Raw genomic sequence first — 24,439 nt, 5'->3', positions numbered from 1 at the left:
CGCCTGGGGCAGAGCCGGACTATCGTAAGGGGGGGGCTATGAGGGGTCTGGGGTGGCATCCCCTCGCACCCCACTCCAGACTCCTCACAGCCCCCCCTTCTGATAGTCCGGCATATCTGATAATCCGGCACCCCCTGGGTCCTAAAGGTGCCGGAATATTGGAAGTTTCCTGTACCTAAATATCCATTGAGAGAGCTTTTTTTGCTCATGCCATAGACTTCTAGGAGTAAAGGTGAGCTTATGCTCTAAAAAATAACTTTGTAAAAATGGCACTATGGTGTCCAGAGTTTGGCTTATGAGTTCTGTATGAAGTTGTGCAGTTTTACGTATTGAACTACATGGTGCAATACACCTGGAGTGTGAAAATCTGTGTATTCTTTCTAACTTCTCATGGCCTGTCTGGGTTCCTCCATTACAAATTTGTTCTCTAAGTTCTGCCATCTTGCTATCTATACAACTCTGTTTCTCCAACTTAATTCAGTCTCACGTTTGCTATCCCTACATTTCTTTCACAACCTTCAATTCACTTCTTAAACCTCTCCATTCTGCTTCCACTTTTTTATCTTCATAGGACCTTGCTGATTTCTTTCAAGAGAAAATTGACAAAATAAAGTATCCCCTTAAAACTTTCTCCATAATCATAGAGGCAGAATGTTTTCATCTTCTCTTCTCCGTCAAACCCCTTCTTTGCATCAGTGACTCCATGTCCTTGGCACCCATTCTCATGCCATACCTTGTTATTTTCCTTAATTTTTCATTTTCCTCTGACTCTCTCCTCAAAATACAATCATGTTTTAGTTTCTCCCATCTTAAAAATACTCTCATGACTCCACTCCCTCTCCATCTCCTCCTGTTCAGCTCTAAGATAATCGAATGTGCTGTTTACAATCAGTACCTAGAATTCCACTCCTCCTATTCCATTCTAGACCCTTTCCCATTTCTCTTTAAACACAATTGCCAAAGTGTTTAATCATCTCTTTGTGGCCAAAATGTAGAACCAGCACTCCATGCTTGTCCTCCTTTCGTTGTCAGTCACCTCTGACATGGACAACCATGCTGCTCTTGAAATCTTACCCTTCTTGACTTCTGTAATCCTCTTCTCCTGTGGTGGTTCTCTGACTTTTCTAACTGCTACTTAAACATGGTGTTCAGAGAATCTATCTTCCCCTTTCTGTAGGAATTCCTTCATTTTTTTTTCTTTTCCTGTGCATCTTATCTCTGGGAAATCTCATACACATTCAGTTACCATTTCTTTGTAACAGTTCAGATACATATCTCACCTTGAAATTTAAATATGAGCCTGTTTCTGGCAATCTCTTCCCACGGATGTTTAGCAGTCAGCTCAAACTCAGCCATGCTCCCCCAAGTCTTTCCTGCTACTTTCTTTCTCAGTCACTGTGGGCATCCTGCTGTCGCTCAGGACCATAAATTGGATGTCATTCTAGTCTTTGTCCTCTCTCTCAGTTTTGACTTAAAGGCTGAGTGTAATTACTGATGATTCTTTCTGCATTACTTCACAACCTTTCCTATTCATCCACATAGGTAAACTCTTGTTCAGGTTATTACTTCATGTCTAAATTACTGAAGCATTTTTTCTTCTGGCTTTAGCAATTGTGACCTTGCCCTGTTCATATCCATTCAGAATGCCAATGCATAGCTCATTTTCCTAACCTTTTGCTTTGACCATATTCCCCACTCTCCATTCTCCACTGGCTTTCATTTTCAATGCTTTTCATGACCTATCATCTATCATTCAATGCTGGAATTTTGACTTGCACCAAAATCCAAGAGAGTGATTCAAAGTCATTAAAAACTGATAGCTAGGGAGTAGTAGTTGACCATCAGTTTGATTGTACTTGGTATGTTTGGACTTATCACAACCAGGTGGATAGTGTACTTAACACAAAAGAATAGTTGGCAGAGAAGAGCTTGTGGCCAAATATGAGAATTGGTCAAAGTATTGGAAAGAGATATACCCAAACTCTGACAAACATGCAAGTTTGGATGTAGTGTAAAATTTAGACTAAATTAAGTCAAGGAGGGACCGCATAAGATGACGATCTCTTATTAAAACAAGAGAGATCTTTTTTATTGTAAGAAAATGTAGACAGTAATTCCTATACTGGGTAGTAAAGTATTAACTGGAAAGTTTTTGAAAAAACAATTCGTATTTGAAAAACTATTTAGTTGTGGGTAAAATGAGAACCTGAAAATAGCTGTAAACTTCATGAGATTTGCGACTGTGTTGCATAGAGGAGGAAGATGGACTTATCAAAGTTGAGTATTTAAACTGTGAGATTTCAATAATTCTTTCAGTGCAATTTAATTACTTTCCAATATCTTAACAGTTATGAATGCGGGGATGAGGAAGTATTTTCTACAAGCCAATGATCAACAAGACCTAGTAGAATGGGTAAATGTTCTGAACAAAGCTATCAAAATCACAGTAAGTATTCTGTTAATTTTTCTTCAATTGAGAGTATTAAACTTCAGAGACCGTATCAGATGCAAATAGTCACTTCCAAATTTTACGTCTGCCCTCAAGGCTTATTGATGTGGCTTTTAAAAATTTTTCCTGACTTTAAAAATTGTTCTCCATCACCAACTCTTCCCTCTAATTTTTTATGTCCATGTGTGGAATCACTTTCATTATATGCACCAATATTGAGGTAATATATTACAAAACAAAAGTTATTGCACACACTGACTGTGTGGCAGGGTGGCACTGAAGGGTTGGGTTATGGGAGGGAACTCAGCTGTGACAGAAGGTTGGGGTTCAGGGTGAGGGCTCTGGTTGGGGGTGCTGGCTCTCAGATGGCTCGGGGGGCGAGGGGTTTAGAGTCCATGCTAGGGATGTGCAGCCATTTACTCGATTAACCAATGAGCCTGCGCTCATCAGTTAATCAAATGGTTACATCAGAGGCGGCAGGGCAGGCAGGAGCCAGTACTCAAGGGGAGTAAGCAAGGGGAGCCAGCTTTTTAACCTGCCTCCCATGCACACCAGCTCCTGCGGAGCTGCCTTCCTGCCTCCTCCGCGCTGCTACCTCTCACAAAGGCATCAGTAGGAAGAAGGGCAGGCAGGGGTTGAAGCTCATGGAGCTTTAAGCCGGCTCCCCATGAGCACCAGCTCCTGCCTGCTCCCCTCCATGTAAATGTGCAACCACTAAAATTTACAGTGGTTACACATTTCCAAAATTAAATGCATTTTTAACATCCTAGTCCCAGTTCTCTCATACCACAGCAGCTTGGGGCCAGGTGGACAGTGCCTTTTCATGGCCGTTGCACTTTCAAGGAGGAGGGATGCCTGTTCCTCAGCTGGGGACAGATCCAGGCTAGGCTGGATAGGGGCCATGGAAGGAGCGTCTGTCCCTCAGCAGTGACAGCTCTGGATGCTGTGTCTGGAGGAGAGGCACACTCCTCTGGCCCCAGCATGGAGCAGCCAGAGGAGATCCCTTCCTCAGCACCAGCACAGTGAGGGCCAAGGGAGTGGCTCCCCTCCCCACTGGCCCCATGGAAGAAATTGACTCTAGAAGGGAAAGGGAATCTAATTGGAGATATATTTTTACTTTGAAAATTGGACACACATCTAATTTTTCAGTAGTAAAAATAGTTTAAAAAATGTTCAGGTGTACTTTTTAGTGGGTATATATTTTGAAAGTATTTCATCTCCCTCCTCCCTTCTTTTGTGAAAGAAGTTGAGATGAACACACTGTAATTTAATCAGGGCAGTTGTTTTCTGTTCCCTGCTGAGTTTGTTAATTTAGTCTAGTCAAAGAGAATAAACTTTGTTTTATAGGGGTTTTGATATTCAACTGCTTGTATTCCATGGCATTCCATAGATACTGACAGTGAAGGGTTAATTTTAACAAATAAGTTTCTCTCGTAGAGGTTGTTACATTTTTGTCTTGCACCAGAGCAGCTTGTTATCACGTGACTGAAAACGCCCACAGGTTGCATCTAATCTTTTTATGAAGCAGAAGTTACTTTAGCCTATTTTTCTTTGTGCAGTTTCAGAGAAGAAACTACTTACGTGTGCTTACAAATCAACACCTAGGATTCAGAATGAGCACAGTACAAATATTTGTACTCCAGCTCCAAGTTTTCAGAATTTGCTCCTCTCTAGTAGGGGTACGTCTACACTACAACGTTAATTCGAACTAACTTAGTTCGAATTAGTTAATTCGAACTAAGCTAATTCGAACTAACGGATCCAGACTAAAAAACTAGTTTGAATTAGCGTTTTGCTAATTCGAACTAGCATGTCCACATTAAGTGGACCCTGAACCAGGCTTAAGGATGGCCGGAAGCAGTGCCTGCAGGGCATCAGAGGAGGACTTAGAGCGTGGAGATGCTGTTTCAGGCTAGCCAAGGGCTGTGCTTAAAGGGTCCCGAACCCCACCCCGGACAGACAGTTCTCAGGGGTGCCCCGCTTGCAAAGCAGTCCTGGCTTGGATTGCCCGAAGTACCCACACTGGGCACATCACAGCACTCGGCCATCAGCCCGGCTGCACTTGCCGCAGGCTGCCATCTGGGGAGAGGGGACAATTGGGGGCTGCAGGAGAGCTTCCACCCCCAGAAGCCCGCAGAGCCAGCCCAGTCCTCCCCATCGGGGGGCACGTACCCCATTCCTCCCTCACCTCCTTCCACTTACCCTTCCCTAGCCCCTTTTCTTGATGTACAAAATAAAGGACAATTGTGTTCAAAAATGGAATCTGTCTTTATTGAACAAAACTGGGGGAGACTGGGAAAAGGAGGTGGGAGAGGGGAAGAGAGAGGGTGGGAGAGGGGAGGGCAACTAAAATGATCAGGGGTTGGGAACAGGTCCCATATGAAGAGAGGCTAAAGAGACTGGGACTTTTCAGCTTAGAAAAGAGGAGACAGAGGGGGGACAGGATAGAGGTCTCTAAAAGCAGGAGTTGGGTGGAGAGGGTGCATACAGAAAAGTTCTTCATTAGTTCCCATAAAGAAGGACTAGAGGACACCAAAGGAAAGGAATGGGTAGCAGGCTTCAAACTAATAACAGAAAGTTGTTCTTCACAAAGCAAAGAGTCAACCTGTGGAACTCCTTGCTGCAGGAGGCTGTGAAGGCTAGAACTAGAACAGAGTTTAAAGGGAAGTGAGATAGTGATGGAGGTTGGGTCCATGGAGTGCTATTAGCTAGGGGGTAGGAGTGGTGTCCCTGCCCAAGGTTTGTGGAAGGCTGGAGAGGGATGGCACGAGACAAATGGCTTGGTCACTGTCTTCAGTCCATCCCCTCCAGGATCCTTAGGGTTGGCTGCTGTCGGCTACTGGGCTAGATGGACCTTTGGTCTGACCCAGGACGGCCATTGTAAGCCCAGGGCTCAGGGTCGGGAGTCTCAGTGGACCACCTTGATTTTCATGCACACCTGCTCCTGGGTGGTTAGGCTGGCAGCTCTCCTGTCCTAGCCGGCCACTTTCCTGTGCCTAGTGCGGAGATCGTGGACGAGGTCCACGATCTCCGCACTAGACCAGGCGGGTGCCCGCCTCTTGCGGTCCCGGGCAAGCTCCCGGGAGACGCCAGCCTAGTCCCGGGAAGAGGGGGAGGGCTGGGGGGCATCGGGTGGGTGGCTGGATCTGTGCCAGGTGCAGGGTCTGCTGGCTGGGTGCTGGCAGGCTTGCACCTGGCACGGGCACCGTAGCCAGCCCGTGCCCCTTTAAGGGGGCCGGGGCCGGGCAGACGAGTTTCCCTGGTGTTGGCCAGAGTGGCCACCAGGGAAACCTGGGGAGGGCTAGCCTCCCACTAGTTCGAATTAAAGGGCTACACACCCCTTAATTCGAACTAGCTAGTTCGAACTAGGCTTAATCCTCGTAAAATGAGGTTTTCCTAGTTCGAACTAAGCGCTCCGCTAGTTCGAATTAAATTAAATTCGAACTAGCGGAGCGCTAGTGTAGTGCCTATTAAAGTTAGTTCGAACTAACGTCTGTTAGTTCGAACTAACTTTGTAGTGTAGACATACCCTAGGAAAGTGGAATTGTTACTTTATGTAGTGTATGTTTTGGAATTACAAATATTTATTAAAATACTTTGTTTCTACTTTAGGTTTGTTGCTATTGCTTTCCAGTTAAGGAATAAATTTAGCATTGTATTTGATGGTATTTCAGTCTTATTTTTAAAATGTATCTAAATAGAAACTCTTTTGAGGATATCCCACAAAGAAGTACTCTACAGTGCTAGCATTTGAAAAATGGAATATAATGTAGTAGGATTTTTTTTATATTAAAATCTCCATGGTTTTTATTGGTTGTTGAGTACTTCCTTGTAGTTGAAAATCAAGGAATGTAGTTTTAGAGGTGATTATAACATATCACATTTGCATTTCAGAAGGGCTGAATAGGGTTGGTAGGCTTTATTTTCCTATCAAAGAAGGAAGTCTCATAGTTTAAATACTGACCAGTGATTTTGTTTGTTTTATAAAGTTATTTGATAAGTGTTATCTAATAATTCTCCTTAATTTAAGGAAAAGATTCCAAGTATAATATGAAGTCATAGCAGTTGACTAGTTTTTCATATGTATGTAGCATTACTTACTGGAACTGCTAACATTCCAGGTAGTGTTGAATTTTACTGCATTTTAGTTACTATTTTTTCAAAATGTATCCTATAAAATACATCTTATAGTTCAGTACATTTGGAAGTTAATATTACCCATTAGAATATTCCTTTGGCACAGGGAGCTTATATTCTTGACATCCAGTTTTAGTGTGTTTAGATAGTTTCAGTTCTAGGTGTCAGGTACCAGTACCACTTACAAAATTTAGGGTTAAACTTTGCCATCTAGGTGAATTTCATTGAGTTTGAAATACTTTAACTTAAGGATCTTATTGTCATTTATGAAGTGTCCCCATTATTGATTGGGTCCCTACATAGCCTCATTGGACTCATAGCCTGAGGGCTAGGTATCACCTTCACACTCATTAGATTGCTGAACTGGCCATTGAGCAGACACACAAGTTCTAAGGAGTGGTCCTTTTACAAGGAAGCCCTCAGATGGTGTCCTCTTGTTTGAAGAACCCAGATTGAAAAACACCCTCCTTGGCCTTGCTGGTCAGGCCCTGTCCCATGGGAGCTTAGGCTTCATCAGTCTCTCTTGCAGGAAGATGATCCCCTGTCCTCTGGTACAAGAACCTCAGCTTATCAGCCTGTCACCTCACCACAAAATTGGATTTCACTGAGGAAGGAGGAATCATGGAGGAACCCCTGGGTCCTTTCCCATGTTTCCTCCTCATCTCTGGATGACATTCTTATACTTGAATCCCCTTCTTTGCCCTCCAGATGATTTCAGTGTCTTTTAGTATCTGATTAGAGAAGTGGACCACTTTGCTGCGAGTGTAAGTGGAACTCTTTGAAGAGATTTTACTTACCTTCTTTGATGTTTTACAGACTCCCACTTATGGGAGGAGTTGCCCTTCCAATTAACAAGTCCTTGCTGCCCACAAAAACCTACTAGCAGACCCTGTTTTCCATAGTATCAAAAGCCAAAAGAATGAATAGGTGATATTAAGATGTCCTGAAGGACATTGATTATTTTTTTAAGTCATACCAATACTGTGTTTAGTAGTTACTACAGCTCATGAGTGTATTCCCCCCAGTCACGTTCTAAAGCCACTCTTAAAGACAATGAACATAAGACTGTCTCTGAGGGAGAAAGGCTTACTCCACAGGGGTGCTTCAGATAAGGATTCCCACTTACAAACTTGTTCAGTTCACCATCCTTCTTGACCCCTTTTTCGGGATCCATCTCATGAGATTGTATTGCTCTAAATAGTACGGTCTCTTATGTATAGAGGAGGTTTCTTGCCATCAGAGGGGAAGGATTTTATTCCTATTATTTCTTGGTTTTTCCCCCCCCTCCACCACTCCCCTGTCCCTCGTTAAATTCAGGGGCCTTATACCCATTTTTAACCTCAGGAAGTTGAACTGTAAATAGTTACTCTTGCTTGTGTTATCCCTTTCCTGGAGAGTAGAGTCTGGTATGCTGCCCTCAATTTACAGGAGCCATACTTTCATTGAATGTTGGGGTGCAGCACGTGTTCTGGCCAAAGTAAGTACCTTTGCTTTATGACAGGAGAGACTTGTCACCAACCAGAAAAACAAGTGCAGAAGGTTTTGCTCCAGGCCTGGCTTTGCTCCTGGGTCCATGACAGGTGCTTTTCTTTTCTGTGTCTTGTCTACTGTTAATGGTATTCCATTCAGTCCCTCTGATCACCAGGGTAATTGGAAAACTGAAAAGAGAGAAGGCAGAGTTGATCTTAGTAGCACTGGGTTGGCCAAGACAATGTTGGTTCACAGACCTGCATTGACTTCCCATCAGTCTGCCAATTAACTTCAGTTAAAAGATTTTCTGTCTGAGAATCCAGGTCAGTCTGCACCCCAACGTTCAGTCTCTTCACCTCGTTGCATGGATGATCTCTGGCTAAATATAAAGTCCTTTGGCTAAATATAAAGTCCTAAGTGTAAAACTATGTGCTATTTTTCAGAACAGGATTCTAGAACAGCTTATGTAGCAAAATGGAAGAGATGTTCTGTCATCTGTCACCACATTGCATGGGCATTACCCCTATATGGGGTTATTTGATACAACTGAAGTAATCAAGCCTTTCAGTCAGCTCTGTGAGCATTCACCTGGCCTGAATTTCTGCAGTTCACCTGCCAGTAGAGGTGTTTTTGATGTTCTCTCGCCCCCTGGCTTCCAGATTTTTGAAAGATCTAATCAGTGTCTACAATAAAGATAATGTGCCTCTCCAACCAAATCCAAAGTTCATGTCAAAGCTTTTTACCTTAATTGAATCAATCTATTCAATTTCTAATATTTTTTTCTTAACCTCTTATGACACTGAGAGTTATACAACCAGCAGGCTAAATGATCCCAAATCAGCTTTTAAGGATGTACTGCCACAGATGAGGCTTTTGTTAGTTTGTTGACAGAATCAAGGAGTTTTTCGTCACACTGAAGAAGCCACATACCTGTAAGAGATTCACTGTCAGAGATGTGGCTGCATGTGATGCTGATAGTGATTGAGTGCTGATAAGCATGTCTTACACAAAGGGTACAGTTGGTCTCAATCTCACTAATCACCACCACCATCTTTGTCAAAATCTTGGGAATAGAGGACAGGAGTGATTGGAACTGACGTTTCTTGTCATAGACCAACTTCAGAAGTTTGGAGTGATGTGGGCTGATAGGATGCGAAGGTATGCAACTGCTAGATCTGCAGTTCCCAACACTGGACCAGTGGTGGGCTGCGAACCCCTGCCTGCCAGGCCATGGCACGCTACCAGGCCACACCCCTGGCTGCTAATGAGCCCTATTCACTGGGGAACTCTGTACCCTATAAGGTGTACGCCTGCGCATGCACTAAAAATTCTCCCAGCCTCCCACCGTGAGTGGTGCTGTGGGCTGCCCCATGTGCCGTGGCTGGAACTGGGCTGCGGTGAGGCTGTTCCTGCTGGGGCAGCCTCACCGTGGCCCTGGTTCAGCTTCCAGCTCCAGCATCAGTCACACCATCCAGCCTGTGTGCTGGGCTGCTGCCCTATGTCCTTTCCGTTGTTGGCAGTGTGTTCATGACCAGGGAGCAGAGCCTTCACAGCCAGGAGCATCCTTTATTGATATTACCGAGGATGATCAGGTTAGAGGCCCTGGGGAGTCACGCTGGGTGTCTACGATTTCCGCCTTCCAGCAGGGGCTGGCTTCTCCCGTGGGGTCTCCCCTGTCGGCTTTGGCCTGTGCCACGTGTCTGCTGCTTCTCAGTGTCCCAGGGCACTGCAGCCAGCAGCACCAGTTGGAGTTGTGCGGTGGGGAGCCAGGCTCCCTGACTCAAACCAGCGGGTGCCAGGGGTCTGGTACTGCCTGGCTGTTAGGTGGGTGCCATGAACCTGTGACGCACGTGGACTGAGTGACCCTGTGCCTCTAGGCCTCAACTGTTAAAGGCCTGGGGAAGAACTCTTGAGCCACCAAAAACATGCACCTGCCTTTGTCACTTGTGCCACAAACACTGCTGATCCCATGTGTGTGTTTGGGGCTGGGTTGTTGCCAGGTCTGGCAGGGCAGGGTCGGGGTCTCTTCCCAGCCACAGAAGAGCGCTTTTCTGCGGGGCAGGAGGGCAACCTTAGACCAACAACGACCCAGGCAGCTGCACTCAGCTGGTGGCTGGGAGGCAGCACAGCTAGATGAGGGAGATGGGGCTAGTGCTGGGGGCTCTTAAGGTGGGGGGGCTCTAAGAGGCAGGGGGATGGCACTGAGGGGCTTGGAGTGGGGCTGATATTGAGGATTGGGAGTTGGGACTAGGGTGAGGTTTTGGGGGAGTTGGGTGCTGTGGGACTCTGGAAACTGGGAGTCTGGTGTTGGAGGGGGCTCTAAAGGGTGGGAGACTGGTATTGGCGGGGTTGGGTGTAGGAGACTCTGGGGTCAGTGGCTGGCACTGGGGGGTAGTGGAAGGGCAGAGTGGGTCTTGGAGTTAGAGCTGGCATTGGGAGACTGGAGGCTGGGGCTTTTGGTGGACCAGTAATATTTTATTTGTATTTGCATATTCATTATTTGCATAATGAATATGCAAATGTGTAAAATCTGCTGATGGTTTGTGAGTAGGTTTGCCGGTCCCTGGTATCAAAAAGGTGGGGAACCACTGTGCTAGATCCATTGAAGTTAGGAAATGTTCTTTATGTCCATGGGTGGATCACACACAACACTGTAGAGGCCAAAACTTCTATCTGCAACTTTCCCCTCTTCCATTTGTTGAACCTTACATTGTCAAAAATGACTCTAATGCTAGCCGCTTTCCTATGGAGTAGAATCTATCTTCTGAGAAAAAAGACAGGACTATGCAGCACTTTAAAGACTAACAAGATGGTTTATTAGCTGATGAGCTTTCGTGGAGCAGTCTCTCACTGTAGTCAGTACAGTATGTTGATCTTAATAGGTTATTCACTTTCATTCCTTTGGGTACGATGTCCATCTTTTTGCACTTGGATAGAAAGATGATGTCTGTCTGGATCTGTGCAAGTTTTTTCATATGGTTGATGTATTTCCATTCCAGTAAACCATCTTGTTAGTCTTTAAAGTGCTGCACAGTCCTGTTTTTTGTTTCAGCTAGACCAGACTAACACGGCTGCATCTCTATCACTATCTTCTGAGGGAATTCTTGTCACTCCAATAGCCAGAGGATGAAGTGGTTTTCTGGATCAAACTGCATTTTAGAAGATCTTTGGAAATGGATGAAAGAATGGATGAGGTGATGGAGGAGTAGGAGTTTGAAGGAATAGCCTTGATTTGCCATTTCCCTGACCCAGTTGTCTATAGTGAATGTCAACAGTTCCCCTAGGAATTGGGGAATTTTGTTCCTTAAGTCTCACCCAGAACTGAAGCTAGGAAGTCTTTGTCACAAAGTGGGCTGCTGGGAAGGGCTGAGGTCTCTCTGGACTTCTACCCCATACCTCAGTTCTACTGTTTTCCTTTTGAGAGTCTGTTGTTCTTGCTCTGATACCTCTGTGAATATAGAGCCTAATAGGAACATTTTTGTATGAAAGCTGGTCTTTTGTCTCTTGACGGCACCTAGTGGTGAATGAAAAGACTGCAGGAGTTTTGCAACTCTTGCACCACTTTTTTTGCTTGTCTCCAAAAGAGGGAGCATGTGAAGTTGGCCAAGTATAGGACCTGTTTAGAGTGGATATCTGCCATCCAGGGTTGGAGTCCTAGGTAGTGCCTTACTGAGTTAGAATCCTTGATTTAAGCTGAGAACTGCATTGCATCCACTGAGATATCAGTTATGAATGCTATTGCTAGGGAGAGTCTCTTAAAAATTGAACCAAGGTTGAGGTGATCTCTGTTGTTGAGGACTTTGAGGTAAAGCTAGGAGAGAGATGCTTTTGCAAAGCAAATCACTGCCTAGCATGCATTGAGGCCACCTCTGCCACCCTCTAAGTCCCCTCTCCCCTTTTTGCCTCACAGTGAAGTCCTTGAGGATAGAACTTACTTTCTGAAGGAATTACCATATCCCTTACAGTAGATGCTACAGCAGCATCCTCCTGCAGTTCAGCAGTAGAGTCCTTCAGTTTTTTAATGTTGTAGATCCTGAGTTTGCTCTTGCTAATGTGTTTGCCTTTATTAGGCTTATTCCTTTAATCCTTAACCCATTCTTCAAAGGGTTATTATGGTTTGGAGAGGATTTTAAGGGGATAATTTACTCTGAGGCTTACTCTTGAGAGCCTATTCAGGTTGAATTTGAATTTTTTGAAGACAACCTCGATGCACAGTGTGGAATTTCTCATGGAGGGAAAATCTCTGCTGTATTTTTTTGAATGTAATAGCGTGCCTTCCTCAGTGGGAAGCAAGAGAGGAGGAAGAAGTCAGAATTTGTACGTCTTGGATTTTCTGATAGTTTTTGTTCCCCTTTTTGTCTTTTTTTTTAATTTTAGGTTTTTAGCTGTTTTTGGATTTGTCCGATGTGTAGAAGCTCTGCTTTTGCTCTGAGACCTTTTGCAGCCTGCTTTTTTTAGGGTCTCAAAAGATCTGTGTTTGAATACTGTACTTCTCCTGCTGGGATCTAGTCCCTCCTGAGAGGGTGCAGGGGACTCCTCAGAGCCCCCTTGGGCAAATTAGGAGGAAGGGCAGAAACCAAGTTTTTTAATGTGTGTGGAAAGGGGTTGGGTGGGCAGAATTCTGATCCTACAAACCTCTTGTCTTTGTTCTTCATGGATCATTTGGGACTTACCCCTGAATTGACTACCTGGGGTCATTCTTGGTTTCAGAGCCTCTCTTGGTTCTTCAGTGGCAGAAATAGACTAGGAACTGCGCTGAGTTGTGACTGATTTTGTGGGAAGGACAACCCACCTGCAATTCCTGTTTGTAGCGCCAAACATACCAGCATTAGGGGCTATTTTCTAGGTGCTTGCTATCTGTCAAGCTTGGTAAGGTTGCTTCACAAGTAGAGCATCACTTGGCTTTCACATGGAACTTTCTTGGTTGGTCTGCCATACCTGACTAGAAGGAAAGAACATGTAGAAGGATGCTGCAGCTGGAGGTCAGGTTGGGTTAAAATTATTGAAGTGTTAAATGACTCAGGGAGGAGCAGTAAGCTGAAAAGAAACTGCTCATTACTGCCCAAGTGGAGAAGAAAAATAAAATTAAATAACAAATGAGAGCAGGGGGGCAATCAAACAGCCTGCTGCTGCAAAGGCAGAACATCTGTTGACATGTGGGAGTAGGGGGTCAGAATGCATGGTGCTAAAATGTTAATCTGCCTCTGAGCTGCAAAATGGAGGGGATCAGCCCAGATGTCTAGAACTCTGAGGGAAGCTGGGTTTCAGAATCTTGTTTTTGGGGGTGGAGTTGGGAGGTGGATTAAGGTATATACTATAGTCAAGGCCCCTTGTGTTCTGCTGCAGAATTTAGGTCCAACTTTCAGAACATACTTGAATTCTGCAATGTTCTGATGTGATGTAATGGTAATTCTGCAGCAGCTTTTCAGTTTAAAAAAATAGATTTTTAGTAACTTGAAGACAAAATGAATCTTTACTTTAACCCGTTACTATTTAAATAAATGTTTGCTTCAGCTTTCATTTTCTGATTTTAATATGCCATAGAGGCTATTCTAATTGTAATAGAAACCCGCATTATAGCAGCCCTGACAGTGGGAAAAGAGCTGGGGGTTTGTGGCAGTGGAATGGGAGCTGCTGGAGCTCTTAATATCTGAAGACATATTGGAGGAATTGAGATGAAGGAGACAGGTCATTTCTCTCTGAGCTGTTTAAGATTATCTGAAAGATCAGAGAAGGCAACATTATTTTACCTCCGTATTTTGTGTTTGGAATACGGATGTTAGTATGTACTCGTTTATTTGAATAATTGATAAGCCCAGGCTTATTAGTTAATCCTAATGCGTTACATGTGTGCATCCCCCTGACCCCTGGCAAGCTGTCTCCCTGTGTATGCTGGCTGCCGTGGAGCCCTCCTCTTCCCCCCCCCCCCCCCAGCTCTCCGTGCTGCTGTCTCTCTATCAGAGGCAGGAGGGAGGGGGAGATGGGAGCCAGTGGCTCCCCATGAGCACTGACTCACGCCTTCCCCCTGCAAGTTAAACATGTACAGGCAGTCCCCGGGTTACGTACAAGATAGGGACTGTAGGTTTGTTCTTAAGTTGAATCTGTATGTAAGTCGGAACTGGCATCAGCCGCTGATGAAACTGATCAGTTTCAACAGCGGCTGAATCTGGACACCAGTTCCACTTACATACAGATTCAACTTAAGAACCCCAGGCGTCCCCAAGTCAGCTGCTGCTGAAACTGATCAGCAGCTGATTCCAGGAAGCCCAGGGCAGAGCAACTCTGCCTCGGGCTTCCTGTAGTCAGCCGCTGGTCAGTTTCAGCAGCGGCTGACTTGGGGACGCCTGGGGCAGAGCAGCTCGGGTGCTGCTGGGTTGGTCCAGTAGCGCGGCCGTTCCTTGGCGCTACTGGACCAACCCAACAGCACCCCAGCTGCTCTGCCCCAGGCATCCTGATTCAGCCACTGCTGAAACTGATCAGCAGCGGCTGAATCAGGACGCCTGGGGCAGAGCAGCTGGGGTGCTGCCGGGTTGGTCCAGTAGCACCAAGGAGCGGTGCTGCGGGACCAACCAGCAGCGCCCCACCTGCTCTACCACAGGCCCCCGGCTTTGCTCCACGTCTCCCTGGTCTGCTAGGGGGGCACTAGCTGCGTCCCCCCCCCCCAGCAGACCAGGGAGACAGGGAGCAAAGCCGCTGAGGACCCGGGCCGGACTGCGGCGCTTCCAGATCAGCAGACCAGGGAGACGCTGAGCAAAGCCACGGAGGACCGGGGCCGGACCCACGGCGCTTCCAGATCAGCTGGAAGAGCCGCGGGTCCGGCCGGGTCCTCAGCGGCTTTGCTCAGCGTCTCCCTGGTCCGGGAGACGCTGAGCAAAGCCGCTGAGGACCCAGCGGGACCCGCGGCGCTTCCAGCTGATCTGGAAGCGGCCGCGGGTCCGGCCCCGGGTCCTCCGCTGCTTTGCTCTCCGTCTCCCTGGTCTGCTGGCTCCCCCAGCAGACCAGGGAGACAGGGAGCAGCTTTTCTCGCCCCGGAGGAGGCGGGTGGCGGGACCAGGCGTCCCGCCGCTCCAGTCCTCCGGGGTGAAAAATCCCCGTTTGTAACTGCGGATCCGACATAAGTCGGATCTGCATAACTCGGGGACTGCCTGTAACCACAAAAAATGTCAGCAGTTACACATTTACACAAATACACAATTTTTAACATCCCTAATTTGGAAACGTTTTTCTTGACAAGCCATAAGTACATGAAGCAGTTTTGAAAATGAAAATTGATGTTTTGGAACATTGTTCAGTGGCAGAGGATTATGTGGAAAATTCTTTGACTGGTCAGTCACAGAATGCATCCTGATTTATGAAAGAGATGCAAGCGGAGAGAGGAGCAAACGTAGCATTTTCTAAGAAGAGCATGTGTCTACAAAGCATAAAACATACTGCTTGCACATACTTAAGCTTTTTCCTCCATTCTTGAGTTCTGCTTATATGCTTAATGAGCAATAAAGGAGTTAATATATGGAGACAAATTTTTGTGGTGTAGTGCAGTTGGAATCCATATTGATTTGCGAGGCCAATTCCAGGTCTGATTTTAAACTACTCTGGCCAGCTATCATCCTGGAAGACTGTTATGCAGTTATGAAACCTAGAGTAAGGTAAGTTTGAGGCTATATTCTTACCAAATGTCCCCTTTGTTGGGAGCTGCAGGTATAGTAGGAACTTGCTATTCTTAGTGTTCCCAGCCAAAATAATCCATAGACATTACAACCCCATGCACTTGAAGAGTAGAGCAAAGGAACTGGCTCTCTCAAACAAATGTCCCATAATTTCTTACTGTTTAATGATATTTCCATTGAAATGCTTCTCTGTGGCAACTCTAAATCAAACACGTCATCCTAAAATTGCCAAATACAAAATTTAGAACTAGCACCAAAGAGGAGTCAAAGGGATTTTTGTTCCTCATAGGAAGAATAAGATGACACACACCTTTATACAGGATTGAAGAAAACAAAACAATGAATATTCTTCTTGTTCATTCTTGTTGAAAGTGCCCTTTCCCCTGTTAGAGAAGAAACAGGTGACCCAGGAGCGGATGGGGTAAAAGGAGTTGCTTTATTGCCTACGCACATTTACCTCAGACATTCAACATAATGTCTGAGTGGCAACAACCTGGTGTTAATCACACCTTTTTATCTATTTTAGTATGTTAATTCACACGCTTATCACTACTTTTCCTAAAGCCTTATTTAGTAATGTTAACTCCCATAAAATGAATATTAATAAGCAAATAATGAATACAATTTTCTGCCCCTAATTACAGAACTTTCAATCAAATCAACACATTCCCATGCTTCCAACTAACAGGTTACAGAGATTACAAAGGATCTGACCCTGAAGATGTGTTATGCAGAGCCAATGAGGATAAGCAAAAGACACAACAAAGTCAAGCTGCATGCTTATTTATATTCCAAGGCTGCCAGGACAAAGGGGAAGAACATGTTTGAAGGGCAATGGCAATGCCTTTTCTGGCTAGACCCTTTACCTACTCCAACAGCCCCCATAACTTCAACAAACTTGAAATCAACTTTCACCTTTATTACTGCGAATTACATTGGGAATGTCATGAAACTTTTTAAAATTATCTGTTAACATCTTGAAAATATGACCCCCTCACTGAACAAAGTCCAGAAATGTCCTTAATGGAATGGAATCCAGTTAATCAAGATTTGTAGAAGACTTGACTAATTTTAGCAACTAAAAGGATACAAAGTTTATATTTTATCTATAGCATAATCAGTTAATAAATCCTTCAGCGTTCAGTTAGTCCTCCGATTATTGCACTCTGCCTCATATGATTCCTTTTAATTATGATAACAAGCTTCAATCTAGAATGTATCATCTAAATTTCTTCTGTTTCTTGTGTATCCTAGTATGTTTTAGGAGTACACCTGTCCAAAGTATTAAGAATATTCCTAATTAATGCTGTTTATCAAATGAATAATTCAGCTGAACTTTCTGCAGATAAACTGATCTAGGTAATATTTTGCTGTCATAGCTCCTGGAATCTTTAACATCAGTGTTTCAATAGATTATTTCCAGTGCCCAAACATCAAAGCTACTCAGAAGAATGAGTTGACCTTTTTGCATTGCTTTTGTGTATTATTAATAAAAGCTATTAAAACTAAGACTTTGATTAGATGGAGAATTATAAAGCTCATAAAACAAAACCCTTTCTCTTCTTAAAAACAAGAAAAATTGCTCCCTTGATTATACTCCAGAACCCGATATACGATAATGAATAGGGATGTTAGATAATGATTAATTGAATAGTTGTGTAACCGCACAAAATATTATCTGTTACAGTACTGTTTGGTAGTCTCTGGGGGTGGGACCAGCTTTTGGTTCACTCCTGTTCTCACTCCCAGGGAGCCCCCCTGCCCTTCTGGCTCTGCATCAGAAGCAGCAATGCGGCATGGTAGGTGGGAGCCAGTCCACCGCCTGCTGCCCCACGCTGCTACCTGTGATAGAGGCAGCAGCATGGGTTGGCAGCAGCCTCTATCTACAGAGGGGCGGGGGCTGACTTCCCCCTGGACAGAGGGTGTACTGGCATTCTATGGGGCAGCCTCTGTACACAGTGAGTCTAGGCCCACCACAGACAGAGGTTGATCCGCGGCAGCCTCCCCTGCCACCTCCTCTCCTCCCCCCCCAATGCCTCTGATAGGCAGCAACGTGGGGAGGGCAGGCAGCTACATGCAGCCGGCATGCAAGGAGAGCTGGCTTAAAAGCCAACTCCCCACATATATCAGCTCTTGTTTCCCCTCTTCCCCCATGCTGCTGCCTCTGATACCAGAGGCAGTAGTGGGGAAAGTGCTCCCATGAACCAGTATGTGTGGGGAGCCGGCTTGCATTTACCAGCTCCTGCCTGCCCCCCTCACCCTCTATGCTGGTGCCTCTCTATCAGTGGCAATGTTAGGGTGGGGGGCAGCTCCACAAATCTGATGTTCATGGGGAGACAGCTCTTGCTCCCCCCCCCCCCCACACACACACATTCTGCTCTGCGTTTCTTTAATAGGCCCTTCTTGTCCCTTATTTTTGAGTTCTGATTTGTTTGAAAGCAGGCTAATCCTAGTCATAAAGATGTTTCTTTTTGGAATAGGATGTATTTGTATTTCTTCCAAAGATAGAAAACTACTCAGTTTTCATATTGAGCACAAACTCAAACAGGCAGATCTCCTTAAAAGCCTGCATCCTTGAGCTCAGCTTTTGCAGACTAACGTATTCTAAAGCATTCAGATATTGCAAATACTTTAGAAATATTGTATCCTGATGTGAGACTTTGCAAGAGGGCTTATTGTCAGAAGCTTGTCAGTTTCAGAGATACCATTGTGGCTGCAGCTCCTACTGAAATACAAGGAGATTAGTCAAACAAGGTGAGGAAGAAAAGGAATAGCTGCTTCCTCCAGTTATCGAATAAATGGATGCTTATTTTGCAGCCAGTAAGAACTTGATTTTATGTGAAGTAACAAAGTTCTTTAAAGATTTTTTTTCAGGGGTAGGACATGGGGCACATGGTTTAGAACATTTTTTTTTATTTCAACAAATTGGAATTAACATACTCATTTTCAGATATGGCTAAAGTGGAACATTAACTGTTTTTACTTCACGTAGTTCTCAGAGGTACTACTTGAACATTTTGTTTTGTCAGATAATCCTGTTTTGCAAAGATTGGTGTTAGTTTTAGACACCTTTGTAGATTGCTCCTAGAAGTGAGTTTCCTTAGCACTTGCTGCTTATTTTTTGGAAAGTACTAGAACTCCTATTTTCTTTCTTTGGTGCTCCTGTGATACAGTGACCTACCTCATCAGCACTCAGAAGAAATGAAGAGGTAAGTGGTATTACTCAGAGTAGTCCCATTTATCTATTGTGTAGCTCCTATAGCTTGTCTCATCTTTATGAAATAGTGCCAAATTTTGCTTGAGGGTGAGCTAACATCCAGAGAGTTCTTCATTGTAGCATATCAAGTTGGAACTTGTGTAAGTTGTATACAGCTCTTCAAATGTATTAAATTGCAGTGAAATACTAATCTTTGGATCCTGTCATCAAACTCACTTTGCAATTTGTACACACCCTTCCCCCCAAAAGTTCTATATTAATGATTAATAACCATTGCATTCTTTAGCCCTGAAGATTCTATATTGAAATACAAACCTGTATCTTGTCATTCTGTAAAGCAGTTTGAACAATTATGGGATAAAATTTTAATCTTGCTCCAGATTTTAAACTTTAAGCAAAGTTTTAATTTGGTTCATATTGTCTCAAATACTTAAATATTGTCACACTAAGCATTAACATTTGAGTGAGAATGTTGTATCAAGCAACAAAAACCATTTGTCAAACATCTGCACTATAGCTTTGTATGAATAGTAATTCTTTGCATTATAGTAGTACCTAGACACTAGCTAGGTTTATGGCTCCATTGTACTAAGTACTGTTTAGATATTTAGTAAGAATCCTAATCTTGAAGACCTTAATGTAAAAATATATAAAACTGGATAAAGGTGAGAAAGATGCTATTTTTAGTTTACAGATGAGAAATAATGGCACAGAGAAACTGACTTGCTGAAGATTAAGCAGGGAGTTTGTGTCAGAGCTGGAAAGTGAACCCCCCATCTCTGAGTCATGGCTGAGTGTCTTAAACACAGAGCAGCTTTCTTCTGATGTCTTAACCTGCATTTTACCATTGAGATAATTCTTGAGTTAAAGACCAGTTGTAGAGTGCTTAAGTGTGGGAACTACTAGCTTTATTCTTGTTCCTGAGGCAGAGGGAAACTTTATATTATTCAAGTGTCTAATTTTTTAGGTACCAAAACAGTCTGATCTGCTGTGTCAGTCTGATAACCAAAATCGCCAAGTTGAAAATCCAGGTGGAAAGAAACAAGTATCTTACAGAACCGAAATTGTTGGCGGTGTTCCCATCATTACGCCTACTCAGGTAATAACATTTCCTTACTTGTTATGAAGCTATTAGTGATGGAGTTGTGCAAATGTGTCTGTCTTATCAGGATACTGAGACGTACATTTATTTCATGGTATCTAGGTATCACTTGAACTGGCTTAGTTTTTTGTGGCTGCATAGAAGATTACATTTTTGAGCGTTGAATATGTTGCTTCCGAGAATTAGACTCTTCCTCCCATATATAGAGCAAGAATAAGAAAAGGGACTTTATGCACTGCAGTCTACGGGGCAGTGTGCAGAGCCGTGTTCTCCTTTCCTTCCCAGGGTCTGTACCGCCAAAGGGCAGCTGTCCCAAGTAAACACCCCACTCCCTGAGCTCCATGCAGCACCCTAAGTCCCAGACCCCACATCCTGTCATGAGCTCCCTCCCACACCCCTAATCCCTTGCCTGGAGCCTGCTCTCACACCTAACCCTCTGCCTCAACCCACAGCTTGCTCCTGCACTGTAAACCCCTCATTTTTGTCCACACCCCAGAGCCTAGGTGGTCCCCCAAAATCTAATAGCCCTGGGCCACCCAAAAGAGTCAATCGATTCCTGCCTCTCTGAATTTGAAATGAGTGACCATGTCAGAGTTGATCAGTTAGCTGGTCACTGACATTAACTGTTATAAGGGTTAGAATCATAGAGTCATGGAATGGACCTCAAGAGATCATCAAGTCCAGTCCCCTGCCCTCATGGCAGGAGGTTGAAACTGTTTCAACTGGGACACTCGGGTCTGGCAACGTCCCTGGTCCGGTAGGACTACAAATGTTGTTGGACCATAGAGTCCCGTTGTAGGATCAGACATAGGCACCCTGTGGGGCTGGCAACCCAGCCAGGCTGGCTTCAGAGGCCAGCCCTGCAGAGGGATCCGGCTGAGCCAGTGGCAAGCTGGGTCTGCTTTGGTCCTGGCAGCGGGGCCGTGGTAGTGGGACTGCAGGCTGGTTCAGCCAGGAGCTCTGGTAGTGGGACTGCAGGCTAGTTCAGCCAGTGCTGCTGCAGCAGGGCTGCAGGCCAGGAGCACCAGCAGCGGCGGTCTGTCATAGTGGAGCTGGGATCTTTATAGAGATGGGACTGTGGGCTGCTGTGGCAGGGCAGCGGGGTTGGTAATAAATGGGGAGCCTACTAGGAGGCCAGTGGCGGAAGCAGGAAAGATCTTCCCTGGTCTGGCAAAGTCCCTCGGCTGGGACCACTCAGGTCTCAAAAGTGCTGGACCAGGGAGGTCCAACCTGTACTTGTTTTTGGATTTTGCAGTGGAGGAGAAAAAAAAACTGATTGGCTCCACAAGCCAAGATGATGTGCTAGAAATCTGATTTTTTTTTTTTAAGTTAGTAATAGTTAGAAATAGATGAACACTAATTCTGAGCTGGACGCCCTATGTACTACCTTGTTCTCCTCTTTGATCACATTGTGGGATTGGTTGTTCTGAACACTTGCATGATTAGCCTAAATCATAGCTGTGCAATTACCAAAACTACTCTACCTGTAACCACAGTCACACCATCAATTAATGTTTTTAAAGAGGTGAATGTTGCTTTTTAGGTCTTCAACATGCTATTTTAATTGCTCTGTTTTAATGTATTCATAATCATCTGCTGAACAGAGTTTTGCCCTCAAAAGCTCATGATACTATATATATTTTGTTAGTTTCTAAGGTGCCACTGTAGTGGAATTTGCCCCTTGCCCGAAAAAGATAAGGAACTAGCCTAACGGCAGTTAGGGGCCCACTAGCCTGTGAGCAAGAATGAAGCTGTATTTCACATTTTCTAACTTGTGACAGGCACAAGCAGGCAGAAATCAGTAACATAGCTATGAGAAAGTAAAAACCGCACATGGGCATAAGATAAGAGTACCCCTCCCCAACTACTGGAATGTCAATCGTGAACGTTAGAAATAATGTATTGCTGTGCTTTAACCAATGAAATGTAAAAGCCAATCAAACTGTTATTCATGTATCCGATAAAAGGCTATGCACAGAGCGGCACGGGGTCGCTCCTCGCTATGTTTTTTGCTGTAAAGCTCGAGGGGACGACCATCAGCGCTGATTAATAAAAGTCTGGTAAATCCTCCTTCGGGCATCCGTGTCATTCTGTTACACTGGTTTGAGTCCGGTATGGTTACACCACAAGACTACTCGTTTTTGTAATTTTGAGCAGTACCTGGCATTCTCCATCAGACCTTCTTTAGATATTTGTCAATATTAGGTATTTGCTTCTAAACAAGTCAGGGATGAGGTTTACTGGCTTAAGTTTGATCAAATTTAGGGAACCAAATACCCTTCAAATTTTTTTTATCACTTGGGAGCAAATACTGAACATCTTGAAACCTTCTCTGAATTTTTTTTTTCTAGAAAGAAGAATTAAATGAATGTGGGGCAGGTGGTGACAAAAATTACTTGAAACGGTCACAAAGCCACCTTCCTTACTTTACTGCTAAGCCTGTCCCAGACAATGCTGTTATCAAAGCTGGCTATTGTGTTAAACAAGGCGCAGTGGTAAGTGATTTGGAGAATAATGAATTCCTCTTGTCAAAGAGGCTTAAAAGTTATTATAGTTACTGTCCGTATTTCACTGAGATCAGTTGATATTGATTTTTGGTTTTTCCCAAATTAAATACTAATGTTGCTAAAATATTGAGGATAATTATGATTTTATCAAAAGGGTGATACTTTAGTAGTATGTGTTTTATCTCTGTATTGGTATTCTTTCAGCTTTTGGGGGTGTGTGTGTGTGTGTGTTTGTTTGTGCTTCTATGTGTTTTTGTAGTAGGGTAAATTGGAGAAGAGGTGGGTTTTAGGCTGTCAGTAATTAAGGGATGCCCTTTTGCAGCTATGGGCATGTGCAGCTATCTTTTTGTAGTGAAAAGTGTATAGAAGGTATCTGGACTGAAGCAAAGGGTTTACTGCATACAGGATTTGTAAAGAGTGAAGTGATTAGAGAAAGTTTTTAGTTGTTTTGTGGGGTTTTGAGGAGAAATTGTGTAGTTTCAAAGGTGTGCAAGAGACTGGTATTTAGCCAAACAGATTGAGATTAAAGGACTTGCACGTGTTATCTTCAAAGCTCTTCACCAATATTGAAGTCTGGGAGCATGACTTTGGCAGACTTCCTGCTTCTGCTGATTAAACAGTTAATGGAACCACTAAACAACCAAGCTGTTGTTAAAGAACACTCAAGGAAGAGAAGGTCATTTCAGAAAAACTAAATGAACTCTGTCAGTCTTAACTACAGAGGAGTACCCATATCAGAGCTATCCTTTTTAGTTGATGGATCTAAAGTACCATCCCACATTCATGTGCTAATAGAATATGTTTTAGAACCCACTGATAAGTTAAACAATGAGTCACCAGGACCAGACGGTATTCACCCAAGATTGCTGATGGAATTCAGATATGAAATTTTTGTTTTATGAACGGTAGTATATAAACTATTTCAGAAACAAGCCTCTGTACCAGATGACTTCGAAGTAGATAATGCTGATTTTTAATAAGGACTCCTTTTCTTTGTTAAAGAACCAGGGGAGAGTTCTAGTGTTTACAGGCTGGTGAGTCTAACTTGATTACCATGCAAATTGGTAGAAAATATAGCAAAAAGCAAAATTATGAGGCACATAGATAACTCTCCACCAACAAATGATGATTAAGGCAGCTTTTATAAAGGGAAGCCATGTCTCACCAATCTATTAGAACTCTTTAAAGGTCTGAATAGACACATAGACAAAGATGATGCAGATGATATAGTGTACTGGGATTTTCAGAAGGTCTTGGACAAGGTCCCTCACCTACGGTTCTTATAGACACTAAGTAGTCATGGAATAAATGGGAAGGTCTTTCCTGGATCTGTACTGGTTAAAAGATAGGAAACAAACACTAGGAGTAAATGGGCAGTTTGCACGTTGGAGATGGGTAAGCTTTGTGGTCTCTGAAATATCTGTATTGGGACCTGTACTGTTGGACATACTCCTTCATGATTTGAAAAGGGAGCAAAATGGCAGAGTTTGCCGGTGATACTTTAGTCAGTATAGTTAAGTTCAAAGGTTATAAAGGGATCTCACAAGACACTCAGGAAAGATATGGAGAAATTGGAGAAGGTCCAGAGAAGAGCAACAAAAATTATTAAATGTCTAGAAAACTTGGCCTGTGAGGGAAGACTGAAAGAATTGGGTTTAAGTTTGGAAAAGAGAAGACTGAGAGGGGATATAATGGCAGATTTCAAGTAACTAAATTGGTGTTAAAGGAGGAAGGGCAGAGGGGGGAATATAGAGGTTATGGAATCTGCATCCTTGGAGATATTGAAAATGAGATGTGAAAGATTAATTGGTAAGCATCACCCTTAATGGGTGATGCTTACTGGTTCTGGTTAACTGGTGGGAGCTAGAGTAGCTTCCCGCCTGCCACAGG

General features: G+C 44.0%; 1 protein-coding gene across 7 annotated transcripts in view; it reads left to right on the top strand.

The window, feature by feature from the left end:
• PLEKHA1 (pleckstrin homology domain containing A1) overlaps positions 1-24,439 on the top strand; it is a 96,907-nt gene that overhangs the window by 50,842 nt on the left and 21,626 nt on the right. For all 7 annotated transcript variants that reach the window (XM_089780189.1, XM_089780190.1, XM_006111425.5 and 4 more), the window contains 3 exons: positions 2,349-2,446; positions 19,908-20,039; positions 22,394-22,537. In XM_089780189.1, coding sequence (XP_089636315.1) covers positions 2,349-2,446; positions 19,908-20,039; positions 22,394-22,537 — 374 coding nt within the window. The remainder of the gene's footprint in view (positions 1-2,348; positions 2,447-19,907; positions 20,040-22,393; positions 22,538-24,439) is intronic.

The sequence above is a fragment of the Pelodiscus sinensis genome, chromosome 8 (assembly GCF_052426305.1).
Source record: "Pelodiscus sinensis isolate ZL-2025 chromosome 8, ASM5242630v1, whole genome shotgun sequence".
NCBI classification, from domain to species: Eukaryota; Metazoa; Chordata; order Testudines; family Trionychidae; genus Pelodiscus; species Pelodiscus sinensis.
This window is presented reverse-complemented; position numbering and strand designations above follow the sequence as displayed.